At 33.3% G+C, this 17397-nt stretch overlaps 4 protein-coding genes across 8 annotated transcripts; 2 read left to right on the top strand and 2 right to left on the bottom strand.

Annotated features, from left to right (window-relative positions):
• The first annotated feature begins 213 nt into the window (after positions 1–213).
• On the top strand, positions 214–4662 carry LOC136419799 (putative leucine-rich repeat-containing protein DDB_G0290503). Of its 3 annotated transcripts, none has more exons than XM_066406342.1 (14): positions 214–423; positions 701–1004; positions 1069–1431; positions 1556–1806; positions 1921–2093; positions 2150–2270; positions 2319–2552; positions 2611–2832; positions 2985–3209; positions 3263–3489; positions 3576–3807; positions 3890–4060; positions 4223–4309; positions 4484–4662. In XM_066406342.1, exons 1-14 carry the CDS (start codon positions 310–312, stop codon positions 4562–4564), a joined length of 2805 nt encoding a protein of 934 aa, XP_066262439.1. In that variant the 5' UTR covers positions 214–309; the 3' UTR covers positions 4565–4662. The 3 variants fall into 3 exon arrangements, with proteins under 3 accessions (XP_066262439.1, XP_066262440.1, XP_066262441.1); XM_066406343.1 differs by having other exon boundaries at positions 215–423; positions 4223–4313; XM_066406344.1 differs by lacking the exon at positions 214–423 and having other exon boundaries at positions 720–1008.
• Positions 4663–4768: 106 nt separating this feature from the next.
• On the bottom strand, positions 4769–9474 carry LOC136419830 (uncharacterized). Its single transcript, XM_066406395.1, has 7 exons — positions 9359–9474; positions 6945–7010; positions 6694–6768; positions 6452–6565; positions 5792–6014; positions 5299–5539; positions 4769–5194 (listed from the first exon to the last, which is right to left on the bottom strand). The coding sequence occupies exons 1-7, from the start codon at positions 9457–9459 to the stop codon at positions 5022–5024; spliced, it is 993 nt and encodes a 330-aa protein (XP_066262492.1). The 5' UTR covers positions 9460–9474; the 3' UTR covers positions 4769–5021.
• An 873-nt stretch (positions 9475–10347) lies between these two features.
• On the top strand, positions 10348–13078 carry Mlc-c (Myosin light chain cytoplasmic). 2 transcript variants are annotated; one of them, XM_066406425.1, is made up of 5 exons: positions 10348–10470; positions 10560–10587; positions 11185–11366; positions 11999–12145; positions 12765–13078. In XM_066406425.1, exons 1-5 carry the CDS (start codon positions 10468–10470, stop codon positions 12846–12848), a joined length of 444 nt encoding a protein of 147 aa, XP_066262522.1. In that variant the 5' UTR covers positions 10348–10467; the 3' UTR covers positions 12849–13078. The 2 variants fall into 2 exon arrangements, with proteins under 2 accessions (XP_066262522.1, XP_066262521.1); XM_066406424.1 differs by lacking the exons at positions 10348–10470; positions 10560–10587 and adding an exon at positions 10906–11051.
• Positions 13079–14329: 1251 nt separating this feature from the next.
• LOC136419840 (pupal cuticle protein-like) lies at positions 14330–16344 on the bottom strand. Of its 2 annotated transcripts, none has more exons than XM_066406412.1 (3): positions 16194–16344; positions 15163–15478; positions 14330–14609 (listed from the first exon to the last, which is right to left on the bottom strand). In XM_066406412.1, exons 1-3 carry the CDS (start codon positions 16308–16310, stop codon positions 14491–14493), a joined length of 552 nt encoding a protein of 183 aa, XP_066262509.1. In that variant the 5' UTR covers positions 16311–16344; the 3' UTR covers positions 14330–14490. The 2 variants fall into 2 exon arrangements, with proteins under 2 accessions (XP_066262509.1, XP_066262508.1); XM_066406411.1 differs by having other exon boundaries at positions 15040–15478; positions 16194–16343.
• Between the last annotated feature and the right edge of the window lie 1053 nt (positions 16345–17397).

The following is a 17397-nucleotide window of genomic DNA, read 5'->3' as shown; positions in this document are numbered from 1 at the left end:
TAGCTTTACAATACACATACTCTGAATACTCTATATTCGATGACGAAGAAAACATTTTAGATCTGACATGTATAATCAAACAATTGTTTGTTTACATTTAAATTTAATATTTTTCAATGTTTTTATGGTATTCCAAGCTCTTTTAATAAACATTAATTTACTAATACGACAGTAAGAGTGTTTATAATTAAAAATAAAAGCGTCAATATTTTGCTCACAATTTGTAGTGAGACATTAAATTACCTTCTGTAATGAGTAATATAAATTCATACAACAATTTAGATCAGCACACATATTTTAAGAGCGGCTATGAGCGATACTGATGATACCGACGACTTATTACTTATTCCCCCTGACTTCTTTCTGGTGCATTCAGAACCCGAACCTCCATATTATACTATTGTAGATAGTTTGATCAAACAGGTAAATTTATTAGTTAGTAATAGTAATAAGTATTTTATTCTTGCAACTGTTGGTAACCTCATATCAACTAGCTCAGTGGGAAGTTAAACATCCTAAAGTTTAAGATAACCCGAGTAAGGTCACAAGAGGATCAGCATATAAACTGTTTTTATTTTTGTATTGTAATTATTAAAACTCTAATTGGATGTCAATAATTCTTGATGCTTGTTTAAGTAAATAAATCTTTAAAGTTAACATAATCAATATCTCCTTTATAATGCTAATTCCCATGGTTTAGGTTTCAGACCTCCGTGATCGAATTGAAGGTATTGAATACATGTCAGATGTGAGTCTTAATAGTCTCATAAATCCCACAACAAAGCAACAATCATTGGATTTGGAAAAGAGCAATAAGATGTTTGATCTTAAGCCAATATCTCGGCGAAAGTACTATAGCAATGATGATTTATATCAACCATGGAGTACTCAGAGCACTCCACAGAAACCACATGAAAAGATTCAACTCAATTCATTACCAAATTCTCCCAGTACTCATATTGCTAAAAAGAGCATGGTCAAATTTAATACCCCTCAGAAATCTTGTAAGTGAAACAATCATTATTTAAGCCTTTAGTTTGGGGTGATTATTATAAATTTTTTTTCTAGTACCAAGTTTATTGTCAAAACGAAGCCCTACAGAAGAAACTGAAGTGCTTAATGAAATAGATACTTTTATATCAAATGTGAAAAGTATTCAAAGAAATCATGCAGTTAGAAATCTTGAAAGTGCATTTAGCAACTTGGAAAATAAACAAATTAGTTCAAAACCTAATAAAGACATAGGTAATACTGGTAAATTGTTACATGGTGAAAAGGATGTTAAAGAATCAGTTTCTGAACCAAATAAACAACTGGAAAAAATGTATAAAGAAAAACTAGAAAATAATGCGGTGCCAAGTGAAAGATTTTCTAAGGTAAATGCATGGCAATGTGGAGATAATATCGAGAGTGTTCCTGATTATGGTGCTGGTAAGTTTCTTTTTTTAAAAACTATGAAAAATTATGAAGCCTCAAATCACTCACTCAATTTATCTTAATTACAATTGATTTCATCACTTATGACACATCTAGAGTATTCAATATCTATTTTTAGGTATAAGAGATCTTTTATATAAACAAAAAAAAGTCAAAGACATTCCCATAAGACAAAGTCATGTACAGCCAATTTTCCAAGCATCATCTAGCACGACTACAAATATTAATTCAACTATTACAAGTTTTAATGAGTCTAGTCCTGGTAGTTCTGAGTCGACTCAATTAACAGCCTACAATCGCCTCAACAAGCAAGGTGGAATAAACAAATTCAGTCAAGAATTATTTCAGCGGAAGGTTGTACAGCCTGAGGTAAGTTTTCACGTTTTAAAAATGTTAAAGTCAAATGTTTTCATGGCAGTTCGCTTGCCAAGCCAGTTACTATTTACTCTTGTTACATTATTTGCCTATTTTTGCCATTTTTAGAATGACGAAAGACAAAACCTTGAAAGCACGGATTTTGCAAAGGTATGTGAGGAACGGAATGAATTATTGCAGAGCCCTCTACATGATAATGCCTTAGCTGCCTTAAATATGCATAAACAGCTGCTAGAAAATTCAAATCTTATTTCAAATGATGAGAAACTACAAAAGAAAAGGTACCGATGGCTATATTTTCAGCTGTCTCATTAATACGCTGTTTAAATCATTTTAGAAACATAAATACTTTAAGCGACAATTTGGCTCTTTTGAATCTTGCCGATATTTGGGGTACTGGACAGGTACCTGCAACCACATTAGCCCAAAAAGTTCAAGAAGAAAAACTTAGACGTCAGGTTGGTTTATGCCATAGAGAAAAATATTATAACAACATCTATTTTTAGCATTGTGAACATTTAATTCAAGAGCTGCAAAGCAAAAATCTGGAATTACAGCAAAAGCTGGCGGTTGCCATTCAAGTGGATCAAACGAAAAACCAATCGATAGAACAACTTGGAGCCACGCTAGAAATAACTTCCTTAAAATTAAAGAAATTGAATGAAGAGAAGACATTGTGGGAGATAGAAGTGGGAAGAATGCAAAATCAATTTTCAGTTGAAATTGAATCAGCTAATCAAGTAAGCCAGGTCATAAATATTTTCTACATTGTCTTTGCAATGCCGTTTTTCATTGCAGAAAATTGCATATTATGAAACGGAAGCCACAAAGTGCTTGAGTGTTACTCAAGAGAATAAGGAGAAAATGTCTCTTTTAGAGAAGCGTTGTATGGATTTACAATCAGAGCTTCAACAAAATGAAATGAAATTTAAGGAATTGCAAGCAAGTTATCAAAAGGAGTATGAGAAAAATAAAAAATTAGCTGATATAATTAGTCTGAAAGAAATTGAATTGAATGAAGTGAGTTTTTTTTATTTTAAATGTTTTTTTTGGTGAAAATAAACTAGGTTTTTGGCGTTTGAAAAATGAATAACACATATTTACGATTTGCTCCGAATCATTTGAATTAAAAATAAAAGTATTTATTTTACAATCTTTATTATTAATTTTAGAACAAAAATGTCTTAAACAATGCACGTGAGGAAGTAGCACAGAGCCGGAAAGCTATCGAAGTTTGTCAATCAGAATTTACTTTACTGAAGGACGAGTGTTCACTGCTGCAGTCAGAGCTGAGAGACAATAAAAACACAATTCTAAACTTAACGGAACAGAAAAAGAAATTGACCAATGAACTTACAATTTACAAGAGTAACGAACAAATTTACAAAACTAACGAGGTAATATTCTTGAACATATCAACCTGCAGTATGGAGTTGTAAATATCTTGTAGAAAACATTAAAAGAGGCGTTAGAACAATCCAAACATAAATTAGAAAATACGAAAGTAGAATTGCGTAACTTCTATCAAGGACAATTGGAACTTATAGTTGAAAACAAAAGGAAAGAAATGCAAAATCAGTTGGATCAAGAAAACCAGAATAATTTGGAAGAAATTAAGAGAAAAGAGTTGTCAATGGCTAAGACGGCTGCAAATCACATCAAAGAAATATCTGAAAAGTTTGTTTCTGGATAATATTCATCTTACAGCAATTTAATGCATGTTAGCAAAGCAATATGTTCTAATAGTTTTGGTTACCCTTTAGGTGCGCCTTAGAAACGAGGTTACTGGAACAAAAACATCAAGAAGAGATTAGACTTTACCAAGTGCAAATGTCGCAAAAAGACAAAGAACTCGAATATTTACAGAGTAAACTTGCGCATCTTCCAGAGAAGAGGGCGGAAATTGCCAAAAAACTGCAGAAGGTTATGGAGGATCAGTGGAACGAGGCTCTTAAAATGATTAGTGGCAGTTCTAGTCCACTCAGTAACGAACAGGTAAGAAATTAAGTTGAGCTACACAATGCCTCTAACTTATTCTCATTTTTATGTTATTTAAAATTTAATTTTATATTTCTAGAGTGCACCAACGACAATAACATTACCGTCAAAACAGTTCCCAATCTTAGCAAGCACTAATGAGCAATTAAAAAAAGAAAATACTCAAAATGTGGCCGAATATGATGAAACTCCTGTTTCAAGTCGAGTTACCAAACAGGGTGAAAGTGAAATTCAAAAATATATTAATATGGTAAGCATCAACCATATAACTAACACATGGATTGGTTCCAGACATGCTTTTAATATTTCAACGCCTACTTGAGGTTTATTTATAATAATCACCCTTTACTATATGTATATGGAAATTAGATATATTACTTGACTTATTTTCCATAACTTTTTTCCCTTTTAGTTATTGAATCGGCTACCAGGAAACCCAATTGAGGAAACTAAAGATAAACCCCACTATGGCCAACAAAGAGCATCATGGAATGTTCCTGTAAGTACGTATAATTTTATATTTCGTACATGTATTATTATGATTTCGCCGAGTCATAGTTTTAGGGCACTGTGCGAGGTCAAAATAGTATAGCAAAAAATATATATTAAATGAAGTCCTTTCAATACAATTTTTTGAATTTTTCTTTTGAGTTTGAGAAATGTTTATTTTTAGGATCTCGAAAGCCAAAATAGGTATGATGATGCAAGTGCCAGACCGTTGGATAGGAAAACCGGTAAACCTCCATGGAAATAATATGTGATGTAATGAGTATCAACTAATATTAGGGTCTAATATTTATATTAAATTATTTTTATACAAATAAGAGGCAAGCGACAATAAAACAATGACAAAACTCTTCTGCAGTGTTCTCTAATAAATAATAAAGTTTCGAGGGAAGCCATATATATATTCGAAAATAGGTATGTCATTTTTTCGAATCCGCGAAACTTATGACCCTTTGTAATCTACATTCAGGCTCTGTCACCGTTTTATTACTATTTATTTATTATGAAATAGAAATAGTGCAATGCAAATAAGCAAAGCTGTTGATTGCGCAAATCATTTCCTATCGGTAATCTTCAATATAGACTTCTCTCTTCTATTTCTCTTTTAATTAGGTGATTCAATGCGGCGAATTAAGAAACTATTTGAATATCTTGATGATTTGGTACGATAATTTTAACAGTAAAGATCAACCAATGATTTTAAGTTAATTTTTCTCTCCTTTGATTTTAGTAAGGTTTCGTTTCATTTCTTCAATCTTTTTATTCTGCAGGAAAACACTATTTTTCAGCTGGTATATTTCTCTGGATAATGCTATATCGCGTTCTGCAGCCCAAGTGATTTTTTTTCGTAATTTTCTAAATTCTCGGTCTTCATTATCTGAAAAAAAAAAAACTAGCTATTAGGAAATAGCCACGTGGTATAATTTTCCACATTCCATTTAACTTAATTTGGAGAAAAATCAATAGTCCACAATGACTTACGGCTTGAAAACGTTAGTTGCACCTGATTGGCGAAAGTAAAATTACAAAACGAAAGCAGTTGATCTTCGTTAGTGAAATCGTCAATGTTTTCGGACTCACTAACGATTCTATGTCGATCTTCGCCTCGTTTAGGTAGCATAAACTCGGCGGTGTTGAAAATATCTACGTTGGCTTTTGTAGTTTCAACATCACTGCTATCAGCACAGTCACTGTCGTAACTTCCGTCACTCTCACAAATTTCCTATAAAATAAAATATTAATAATTAACTGGAAAATTTCATTCAAGTCGCAGGCCGTATTTGTAGTTTACAGTAATCAAAATTGTTCCTGGTCCCATTCGTCAACTGTATTAATAAAAGAAGATACCTGATTTCATTACGCAATTATTTACTAAATGAAACTCGTTTAGTTACTGCTTTGAATTAAGAAAATTATCAGTTTATTACTGAATTTTTATTTTTGAATTCCTGTATCGTATTTTTATAATACTTACTTCCAGCTTCTTAGCGTCAACCGGCAAATCCCCACAATTATCTCTAATAATCTTAATTGTAGTTCTCAGTTTTAGGATTTTTGCATCTAGATATCGCCTCTTTCGTTGCAAAACGTTAACAGCCTTTTGGACACTCTGCCTTTTTGTAATCAACTCTTGGTAAATTCTTTTATTCTCCTCACTTTGAAAATCATTAACAGAAAAGTCTCCAGGGTATCTGGTTCTAAAAGAAAACAGAAATTTTCTTAAGTACGATTAACGCCGGCAGTTTTGTACAAGCATTGTACAAGGTAATAATTAATCGACACTGACGAACTTGACTGAGCGTATTTTAATTTTAACTGAAAAGTTCAATCATTAGCACATGAATATGAAATTGGACATAAAATGTTATTCTATGTAATGTTTATGTAATGAGGATTTATGAAGCGAATCAGTTTATCGCCAAGCAAATTTGCAGGCGGGTCTATAAATGGATAAATTGAATATTACGTACTTATTACATAAGTAACAATGAAATCCTTAGTAATGCCAGCAATTTATTTTACAGAGTGCCTAAAATGTTATTGCCTGCAAAATCATGTAATTAACAAATTTATAAAAAAACAACAATTAGTATACACAATTATAAATAATTTAAAATAAAAAACGTAAACTTACTGAATTGTTCTTTTACTTGGTTTGGGGACATGTGGAACTGAGGAAAATCTCACCTTTTTAGCCGGTTGAGTTGGCTTAATTTCACTGTTGTCTGCTGAATCAGTAGCAGAGCCGCTGAAAAGAAAAAGGATTCATTATATGTGAAGTAAAGTAAGCAGGATGGTCAAATTTGATTAATTTGAAGAAAAGTTGCCCTTTTAATTTGCTTATTAAGATTTATATTATTACTATGCAATACAAACCTTAGTGATTCCAAATCAACGGACTCCTGCTTAATGTATTCTTCAGCTTTGCTTGCCAAATCAGGCGTTGGCGTCCTTAAAAAAAAGTTTAGTCATTAATTACAATTGCACAACTCATTTAGAATATAAAATTAGGAGTGACCCTGTGTTTTTTCTGATCCAAATGGCGTGAATGCGTATTGCTCTAAAACTATTCACAATTATATATTTCTGACTTCTTTGTAGAATTTTGATTGAAATTTGTTGCTTACCTGTTTACATCACTTAGAGTGTAAGAATCAATTGGCTCAACTTTCATCATTTGAGTACTAGAATGGCTGAAACAAATAATACAGTAAATTGGGATTACTTTGCTGATATTGAGGATTTTTTCAAGTTATTATGTGTACCCTTATGGCTGTAGATTAATGGTAAAAAAATATTATATTTCTCATCAGTCTTATCTGCATGAAGTACAGTAGACACTCGATACCGTGAACAAAATAAAACAACGCACGTTCACGTTAGCGATTTATTTATGTAATCGGGGGTTAATCTAAATTGAGTGGAAAACAGATTATTGGGTGACAAAAAAGTCTGAAATTTTAGTTTGCTTCTTAGGATTTGTAATTTTTTGCACAAGGGGTGTTTCTCTTAGTCTTTTTAAAACTATGAAGTCTGTGAAGTTCACACCACTATATTCTGCCCACTGGATTGCAGTATTTAATGCAGTTATAGTGCTGTCCAGTGACACTTTACTTGACATTTCTTGAAAATTCTCGACTACATGAACTTCACATTCTTCTTGGTCGTTTTCACATTCTTTGTCAGCATCATTTCCAATACATCCAATATTCCAATACATCAGTTTCCTTGAATGTGGCCTACAAATATACATAAATTACATATGCAATAACAGATTTAAATTCTAAAGATAAATCTCTTACTTGTGGTGCTAGTGTATTTAGAAGATCACAGAATTTGGAGATTAAGCCTGCCTTATCATAGTCCCATCGACGTTTTAAAACAGAAAGAGGTAATTCATCTTGGTCATCCTCGGACATTTTAGTGTTCTCTAAAATATTTCTCCAACATTTTGCAATAATTTGTGAATCGAGTCGATTCCATGCAGCCGTTAAGTTGACAACAGCTTCCTTAATAGTCAAGTTTTTCAATGTATCAGTTATGTTCGAATTACTTGCTATAACATCGGCAAGAAGGCTATTCCTGTAATATAATTTTGTAAGCCTAATAACATTTTGATCCATAGGTTGGATAAGCGGCGTAACGTTAGGTGAAAGAAACATTGCTACTATCTGTCCATCTTCGCTCTTTAATTCTTCTTCGTTTGAATGAGATGGCGCGTTATCTAGCAGAAGTAAGGCTTTTATCGGGAGCCCTTTATTTGACAAAAAACGTGTAACCTGTAAAGGAATACGTAAATTTATGTTACGATTTCAAGAAAAATACACAACAAAATTTACCTGAGGTACAAAGGAATGATGGAACCATTTTTTAAAAATGTATGCAGTCATCCACGCTGTCTTGGAGTGTTCATAATCAAGAGGGCAAGTAAAGTTTTTAAATGACCTTGGATTGGCAGCCTTACTGATAACTAATGGTTTTACTTTGTCTTCCAGTAGCATTTGTGCAAACTAGTAATGTTATTCGTTGTTTTTTAGTCTTTCAATGTTTTGTCCGGTAGAAGTTTCCAGTATAAGCCCGTTTCGTTAGCATTATAAAGTTGATCTAATGTAATTCCAAGTTTCTGCATTTTATTTTTTAACTGCTTTTTGAAAGGGTCAATAAGTTCCGGTTGGGAAGAAAGTTTTTCCCCGGAAATTTTTAAAAACCGAATTCCAAATCTTTTTTTAAACCTCTGTAGCCATCCCTCACTAGCCGTAAATTCCTTATCACTTTCCTTTATTTCAGAATGTATGGATTTGGCTTTTTGCTTTATCATTTCTCCGCTTACAACAAAATTTTTATTTCGTTGATTTAGAAACCATTTGTATAGCTGTTTTTCTATTTGTGGTAATCCAGACCCTTTAAGTGTTTTTCTTTTACTTGATCCAACATATGTATCTGTTGTTACTCTTAAAATGGTTTCTTTTCTTTGCTTTATTTTGCAAATCGTAGATTTAGCTATAATGTATTTTCTGGATAAATTTGAAACACTTGCACCTTTACTTAGCTCCTGAATTACAAGAGATTTTTCATAGAGAGTTAAACACTTTGGTTTTTTTTAGCGACATTACATATAACAATACGTATTCACTAAACCTTTCGACAACCGTTCAAAAGCAACAGGTAAATGTTGCAATGCAAAATATGAAACTACAAAGTAAAACTGGGGAAATACCGGGCACGACCTGGGGTCGGGCAACCCCGTATTGAGCACGACTGCCAGGGAACCCCCAGAAGTAGTTCCCCCGGTAACGAAAATCATTTTTTCACGTTATACGGTGGTTAATGTGATAGAAAGATGATTCACGTTATCCGATGTTCACAGTATCGAGTGTTTACTGTATATTGTTTGAACCCAAGGTGGCGCCTACTATTGTTTGTTTGCATAGGACTTCTCCGTCAACATACATAGTTCTTACTAAAGACTTTAATTCGCATGATTCGCGAAGTTAAGAGCGCACTGTTAAGGCCTGTTTTGGCTATAGATATCTTTGCTTACCTTGCAGTATCAGAATTAACAGCTATGGACTCCATATCTGAATTCAAGGCGAAAGGTATCGAACCTGATTTGATTAAATCATTTTCACCATTTAGACACATTAGTTCTATATTCAAAATCGTTCTTGTAGAAACGATGAGAGTATATGTTAACTCTCTTAGGAATCAATTCCTAAGGATATAATCCATAGACTACGCTTCTCAACATCAACTGGGAGGCTGCAATAGATGCCAATTAATGGCAGATTGACACACTTCGTATTCCTAAATAGTATACAAGGTGTTTTCTAAACATGCGTCCCAAATTTAAGCGAATATCCCTTAAGGCGAATAAGGAAAAATCTTATAGATATTAACAGCTACACGAAATGCGTACTACAATAATTGTCGAGTAATTTGATATTATTTAAGAGAAAGTTAATTTTAAATAATTCTTCACGAAAGGGAGCGAAGCAGGGACGCTAAACTCCACTTATCGGGAAAGCTGATGAATCAGATCTATTGTCAACACAACCTTACAAAACGAAAAAGTTCAACTTACCGGTAAAAAAGTAGCTTTTATCCCTCTCCAGGATGGCTGCAAACCTTACAGACATATCAATATCTAACCACTGTAGACACATATTGAGTTTATTTGGAAATAATCGAAAATATCTATAAGACGAGGAGCCAATTCGAACAACCGCGATCCAGCGGACATGTAACGTGTAAAAAATAAATCCGACAACGTCGTACTCGACGCTATATAGGAACTACTTCAAAAAGCGATATTGCCACGTTGACTTTATGTACCGTTCGCAACTCAATGTATTCAATAAATTTAAGTAATAATATGGATTACTTATCGAAGTAATTTAATTTCATAATTCTTTGAAGTCACAAAAGAGAGGTGAATTGGAGATTGACTTGTTGGATGTTATATTATTGCTTCCTTAATTTTGCCCTTTTTCCTTCTAAAGCAGTTTTGCTGCTGCGTTTCTTGGCAACGATGATTGTCCAATGATTATGACAACTGACACTTTTAATGGCGTCGCACAGTTGGCTTGACAGTTTGACAGTTGCTTTCCCCTTTTTGTTGTTGGTTATCCGTCTTTAGGTGCAATCGTTGAAATGGTAAGAAATTCTTAAAAAACCAATTAATTTTAATTCATTTATGTCGAATGCACGTATAATTAATCGCCTCATACTTTCTCTTTGTACAGGCAAACTATACTGAAGATCAGATGGCCGGTAAGTGAGAATAACTAGGTTACATTGCCCCTCCTTTGTGACTCACACCAAACCACTTGAATGTTATATTTCTACTTCTACTTCTACATTCCTTTTAAGTATATGCAAAATTGTACCTTATTAGGAAATTAACACCTGAGGCGCATAATCTTTATGTTCAATTCAATTGATGAACGCACTTTTGCTAAGTCAAAACAAACTTTTAAGGAAATTTAAGAAGATATGTTCCTTCATGTAGGTTGATCTGTGACATACTGTTAAATTTCGCAAAGCTAGCAGAAATCTCAATTTATACCAAATATGGGCACGATTTCTTTACTGGTACTTGTATTAAGCGGTTGACACAGATGTTTTCTTGAAATATTTACTCTTGAGAGACAGTTATCAGTGAGACTTCATAAGAGCATCATCTAACATGTATCTTTATGAACCCCCTGCCAAGCTAAGCTTAACTTCAGTTGAAGGTTTCTATTATTTTTTTTAGTACCTAAGTACATAGTTCTGCTTATATTGTCTCATGCAGCAATGTATTTTGTTGAGTATTATATTTACTATCTTCTATTTATCATTAATTTTACATGGCTAATGAAATTTTAGAGTTCCAAGAAGCCTTCCAACTTTTTGATAATAGGGGAGATGGTAAGATTCATGTAGCACAAATTGGAGATGCACTTCGAGCACTTGGCCAGAACCCTACTGAATCTGATGTGAAAAAATATACCCATCAATACAAACCTGATGAAAGGGTTTCATTTGAGGTCTTCTTACCAATTTATCAGGTGAGAATTTGCAAAAAATTGTTTATATGCATATAAAGTCAATATGTAAGGCTAAATTATAGCCACAGTCTAAAGCATTACAGGTTATGAACATACAACATTGGTAAATGGATTGTCCAGATTTTGCAATTATTTAATCTAATTATTACAGGCAATATTCATGCAATTTGGCACCTTAATAGTGCATTTTTATACCTTATATTTAATGGCAATAGGTATATTATAATTATTAGAGGATTAATTAATACTTTTGGGATTTTATCCTTTTTCTTCAGAATTTGTAACTAGACAAAAATTTTTGTATTGATTTTTATCTGTGAAATTAAATGTGTATATTATTAAGACACTATACCCATTTTGAATTTTACATTGATATAATAACTTGCTGCTTATTAACACGACATTATATGATATATATTTAATGTGACTAATTGTATTTCCACCCTCACAAAACAGGTTTTGAAATGTATTTGTCATATTAGAATCTTTAGCAGTTCCAGAGTATGTAGTGATTGTGTGTGTGTATGTTTTTACTAATATGATTATTGTTAATAAAATTACCGACATAGATAGTACCTACGTAGATTCAGACTGATCCAAGGTAAATAGATTTCTTGATTTATCACTTTTAGCAAATTTCAAAAACTAGAAGCGCTGATACTGCCGATGACTTCATTGAAGGTCTCCGCCACTTTGATAAGGATGGAAATGGTTATATAAGTGCCGCTGAGCTACGACACTTGCTAACCACTTTGGGGGAGAAATTAACGGACGATGAGGTAATAATAAAAATCAGATATTTTTGCATTGTTTATTACCATGCTGCTGGCAACTGCCGGTATTTAATTATTAGTACCATTTGAGTTTGTCACGTCGCAAATGATTAAAAATATGAATTTTATATCTTCTAAAAACTCAAATTTGATTAATATCATTTATTCTAAACTCAATATTTCAATTTGAATGGATATCAATGTACATATTTCATTTAATCCTTTAATGTTCATGCGCTCAGGGAATTATATTTCAGATACATAAATCATAATTGTTCTATTTGGATTATAGGATTATTTTGGTAGCTTTTATATCAGAATATTTGGGTAGGCCATAAAAGGTTAATGCGATTTTAGGAAATGTAACTTTGTAACATTTAATTGGGAATAATTATACTTCGTGCGATTATTTACATATACTTATCATCTGCTAGTTATTAATTCATTTATTCATTTTCTATCGAAATGTGATAAGATTTATTGTTAGAGTATTCGTCCAATAGGAGACATTAAATCTGAAAATATCTTTGTTTTTATTGATTTCTTTTCCACTAAATAGCTTGCATGTCGGGTGATTTATTAAATATATAATATCGTATAACTTCAAATTGTAATTTTCTTTCAGGTCGGAGAATTGCTTCAAGGACAAGAAGATTCTCAGGGAAACGTGAACTATGAAGAATTTGTAAAATTGGTTATGTCTGGTTAATCATTGCACGAAGGTTGGCCGACTTGCCTATTTATTTATATAACATATTAATTTTAGTCAGCTATTGAAATGGGATCGATTCGGTTTGATTTTGCCTTAATGTAAGTTATTATTACTTATAGCATTTATGTTACGTTAATGTTTTACCGACATACTGGTATTGCCATTCCAATTTTATACCCTTAATTTATATACGAAAGGTTTCCTAATATAGGGATAGTTGGAAAATACTTGATTTCTTATTATGACTAAGATACTGTGCAGCGTGTTGAGCAGAATAGGAATTCGCCAGCATTCATTTTATTTCTGGATTAAAAATTGAACTAAAGTGCCTGTGACAGAGAATATGACACCACTTTTTTTGCATCTTGTTAAGCTCGACTTTTTCCAAAAGAAATGATCCGATTTTATTCAATCAAGGGAAAATCATTCTGTCATTTCTATTCGAAGATTAAAACTGTTGACATAAGTAACTACTTATTCTTGTTTTAGAAACAAATGCGAAGTAACCATAGTAGGAGTATAGTTTCTGCTTAATGAATTTTTATTGTACATTTTTAGATATGGGGCAAGTCACAAAACAGTCGTTTCAGTTTTTTTAGGTCTCTGATTTGTCGGCATTCTTATCAGACATCAACGTGTCCGAGTCGGTATTGTCTGTTCGTATTATTGTGATAATTCCCACAAACTCACAGCCAGATTTTAAATTAAAGTTAGCTCTGTTTATGAAACCATCATCGCCTTCTGCACGGATAAGTTATAAAATTGTATGAAAAATAAATTTTCTGATCTTCAATGGTTTTATTCGAACTTGACTTTACCTTATCATATTGTCAGTCGTTAGCCCTTCAGTAAAAGTAAAAAATACCAAATATAAAAAAATTATAGGCTCTAACAATCGAAAGATAAAGTTGTTGCAAATAACAATGAGGTCAGAACTGCATTACAGTTTATTTCCTCATGTATCATTTGAATTCATTTCCCATAAACTTTAGAACACGCAATACTGAAAATCAAATCAAGACCCCTCCCGCCTGAAATATGCAAAATAATGGAACTAAAAGGTGTTTCTTTGTTTTCCTGTGAGCTGTTTTGCATCCGCCTTATTGCGTAAAAGCCATACGAGTTCATGTTCAAAACACGTAAGGTCTAATTAAGCGCCTGTTTAGTATTCATATATTCCCGGTCTTAGCACTGACCACTGGTGACCACGGCCTTGGATGGCTATGTTTTCTTTTCGCCACACCTAAGAATATTAAATTTATGAGAAAATTTGATTGAACGTTTTCCGCGTTGCATATGCGGGTAACAATAGAGGAAACATGAAAGGGTAGAACTTGATTGAAAATATGTATAGTTACATTTTTCTTTTAAATAAATAGGTGTTTTATTAATAAAATGTTACATTCATACAAAATAATATGAAGTGATCACACGTCACACTAGTCCAAAATTTTTACTAATGAGAAATTTTGCCCTAGAAACGCCATAGCAATTTTTATTAAAATTGAGATTTTTCGTAAAAGCATAAGCAGGATGCAAAAAATAGTACTCTATCTATGCAAAATCCTGAAACTCCTAGAATTTATTTACATGTTGTCAGCTGGTGCTTTGTGCATTCATAACTAGCTCAGATACTAAGTTAACCGCAGAAAGGATAGTTGGGGCAGGATCCTGGATCGACTCCGGCAGGAATTTGGGCTCCGTGGGCAGGTACTCCAGCTGGTGGGCCTGGGTTCCATGAGGGAGCTGCTTGGGGAGCTGAAACAAATAGTTGTTTTATGAATAAAATGTCACTTTTCTGCCTGATGCATATACAGAGTGTCCCAATAGCAGTGTGTCAAAGTTGCACATAATTATATGTTATTCCAAGTTATCAATAAATCTCGACTCGCCATGTAAACTAGATGTTCTGGTGAGTAAGTAATCGGTAGTGATGATGGCAAATTTTTCTCCAATATTTTGTATATTTAAATACCTTTACATCAAATGCTACTCAGGGTAGGTCATTTAAGATTTTGATTGTTATGACGACGAGAATAATTTTGTGTTAAAATTAATTTTGGCATATGTTGGTGGGGGAAGAAGGTCCACATAACACACGTTCCCATGTAAAAATATATAGGTTGTTTGAAAACCCTATTATTTTCCACGTTTATGGAAAAATCACATTTTATCCTACTACACCCACCATTATTCCAATTTCTCCATCCTCCGGCATTCTCGTACCCTGGAGCCAAAGCCTCGGCAAGACCCTCACCATGATAATCTCCATCACCGGTATAACCGCCCTGGTCTAAAGCATTTTGATTACCAGGGTTCCATTGAGGAACTGGTTGTGGGTTCCAGTTGTTGTGTGGAGCATTCCATTGTTGCTGAGGTTGTTGGGTCCAGGCAGGGGCAGGCTGGTTCCATTGTTGCTGCGGTTGCGCCCAGTTGTTTTGTTGCGGGGCTCCCCATTGGTTTTGTACGGGGGAGGGGTGAGCTGCTACGGCGGGGTTGTCACAATTGGGGAAGTTGGGGCAGGCTTGGGGTGATACCCCTGCGGGGTAGAGGGAAGCTGGAAGACCGCCGGCCAAGGGGCCGTTGTAGACGGCCCAGGTGGATGAAAGGGACAGAGCTATACAAACCTAGAATTCAATTTGAATATTATACGTGTTTTTATTCTTTCTTCTAATGTTGCTTTTACGTATTTTCTCATAAAAAAATAATTTAATAATTAGTTATTTCTTCTTATTTTCATCTCTTTCATCTTTAAAAATATTCATTTTTACAATTAATTGTGGTTTAGCCACTTGTGCTTACTTGGCAGTTAGTTTTCAAATAATTTTTTGTTCTCATGTTAAAAATCTTATATTTTTGTTCAGTAAATCTGTTAATTAACAGGTTGTTATACAGAATGTTAATTTAATGGGTGTGTTAATAATTGTTATATTATTTTAAAAATTGGTTCGATTTTTGTGAATTTCATAAATTTGAAATTTTCTGCTTTTTGCAGTTGAAATTTTTTAGGTTTGAACGTTTTTACCGTTGTTTTTTTATGAAATTTGCAGGGATTGAAAATGTTTCCACCTTTTCTAAATTTCCTATGTTTTGGAACATTTCACATTAAAAAGCGAAAATAACGAACTTTTTTTTCAACAATTAAATTTGCATTAGCACTCCATAGATATCCAGCACAGATCCCACAATGAATACATGCAGATTCCTCAGCACAAAACACAACTCTTCAATTTTTTAACACCAATAGATCCATTTAGTATACAGCACTGTCCAAAAATCACTGCACCACTCGATTATTATAATTTTCAATCATATTAGACCTTTCGAGTCCACTTTACTTACCAGTTTTACGAACATGTTGCTAAATAGGTCGACAACAAGTGTTTCTTGGGTGGAAAATAGTTTATTTATATAGGAACCACACCCTGTAGAATTGTAACACGGTAATAGTGGTGACATTTTTATGCCTTTGCCATACCCACGTGCGTTTGTCATGCTCGACTTACCGATTAGGGGGGTTGGCAATGATATTGTATAGGTAGGTATAGGTATGTCTTTGGTTTTGTAGGTGTTCTCTACCGATGCATTTTTTAAATATAAATTAATATTTGCTATAATGTTCGCTTGAATATTATCTTGATTTAATTACATATTCAAAAATTTCAATAATTTATTTTGCTAATTGGACAGACGGCGTATACCTAGTAATTGCGTCATACAGCTTGCCCTTTTTTTATAATTTACAGTTTTGGTGTTCAGTTATTGAAGGGCAAGGCAAACGAGTTTGTAAAAAAATACTTGATCGCAAGTATTTTTATCTTTATATTAAAGTATCGACTTTTTAAAAAGCGCCGAGAGAGACTAATTTATGAAGAGAGACCAAAGGAGTAATTAAAAAAAAATAAAGTGACAAATTATCACTCTTTACAACTGTTAAAGGCTTTCAACTTAAAGACATGGACTTCGTAAAAAATATGAAAAATTAACAAAAAATAATAACAAAACATAAATTATTCATGTATGTCTCCTCCACCGCTTGAGGTTACTCATTCTGGAAGTAAGCTGATATCCTCAACTGCCGTTGATTACCACAGCAAAATTTGCCTTAAAAGCTTCCTCTATCGACCTTAAAAGTTTGTTTAAATATTTTTAATTTTCATTTCATTACAGATGAACCCTGGACAACCATTATGAATATTTGATATATTGTTGACCAATCCTAGATTTGGGTCAAAATTTATGACTGTACATCGCTTGGGGCAAGTGCAGCCACTCTTCTACGCCTATGAATAAATCAATCCAAGGAAAATAAAGCACAACCGCCTCACCTAATACAAGAATGCTTAAAAGGTTTTTTAACATTGCCTAGATCAGCTTTTTTGTCACTTAGAGACCGGATGAATAATTTAGTAGTACCAATGACGTGTGAAACCTTGGTTACAATCCGATAGACTTGAGCGGTTTTCCGTGAGAGTATTGCCCAGTCATGGTTTGACCGATAATGGACACTTATTCAGAATCCGTTGATAATTGTAAAGGCGTGGGT

The sequence above is a fragment of the Euwallacea similis genome, chromosome 3, assembly GCF_039881205.1.
Source record: "Euwallacea similis isolate ESF13 chromosome 3, ESF131.1, whole genome shotgun sequence".
Classification (NCBI taxonomy): Eukaryota; Metazoa; Arthropoda; class Insecta; order Coleoptera; family Curculionidae; genus Euwallacea; species Euwallacea similis.
This window is presented reverse-complemented; position numbering and strand designations above follow the sequence as displayed.

What these genes read in the sequence shown, in the direction of transcription:
- LOC136419799 (XM_066406342.1), top strand. Translation starts at nt 310, where the DNA reads ATGAGCGATACTGATGATACCGACGACTTATTACTTATTCCCCCTGAC. An exon ending in GGAAGGTTGTACAGCCTGAG is followed by an intron (nt 1,807 to 1,920) that starts GTAAGTTTTCAC and finishes TGCCATTTTTAG; the next exon opens with AATGACGAAAGACAAAACCT. An exon ending in AAGAAATTGAATTGAATGAA is followed by an intron (nt 2,833 to 2,984) that starts GTGAGTTTTTTT and finishes TATTAATTTTAG; the next exon opens with AACAAAAATGTCTTAAACAA.
- LOC136419830 (XM_066406395.1), bottom strand. Translation starts at nt 9,459, where the DNA reads ATGTGTCTAAATGGTGAAAATGATTTAATCAAATCAGGTTCGATACCT. An exon ending in ACTCTAAGTGATGTAAACAG is followed by an intron (nt 6,769 to 6,944) that starts GTAAGCAACAAA and finishes CTTTTTTTTAAG; the next exon opens with GACGCCAACGCCTGATTTGG. An exon ending in GCAACTAACGTTTTCAAGCC is followed by an intron (nt 5,195 to 5,298) that starts GTAAGTCATTGT and finishes TTTTTTTTTCAG; the next exon opens with ATAATGAAGACCGAGAATTT.
- Mlc-c (XM_066406424.1), top strand. Translation starts at nt 11,003, where the DNA reads ATGTATCTTTATGAACCCCCTGCCAAGCTAAGCTTAACTTCAGTTGAA. An exon ending in AAGCTTAACTTCAGTTGAAG is followed by an intron (nt 11,052 to 11,184) that starts GTTTCTATTATT and finishes ATGAAATTTTAG; the next exon opens with AGTTCCAAGAAGCCTTCCAA. An exon ending in TCTTCTTACCAATTTATCAG is followed by an intron (nt 11,367 to 11,998) that starts GTGAGAATTTGC and finishes TATCACTTTTAG; the next exon opens with CAAATTTCAAAAACTAGAAG.
- LOC136419840 (XM_066406411.1), bottom strand. Translation starts at nt 16,310, where the DNA reads ATGTCACCACTATTACCGTGTTACAATTCTACAGGGTGTGGTTCCTAT. An exon ending in GCAACATGTTCGTAAAACTG is followed by an intron (nt 15,479 to 16,193) that starts GTAAGTAAAGTG and finishes ATTGAATTCTAG; the next exon opens with GTTTGTATAGCTCTGTCCCT. An exon ending in ATGGAGAAATTGGAATAATG is followed by an intron (nt 14,610 to 15,039) that starts GTGGGTGTAGTA and finishes TATTTGTTTCAG; the next exon opens with CTCCCCAAGCAGCTCCCTCA.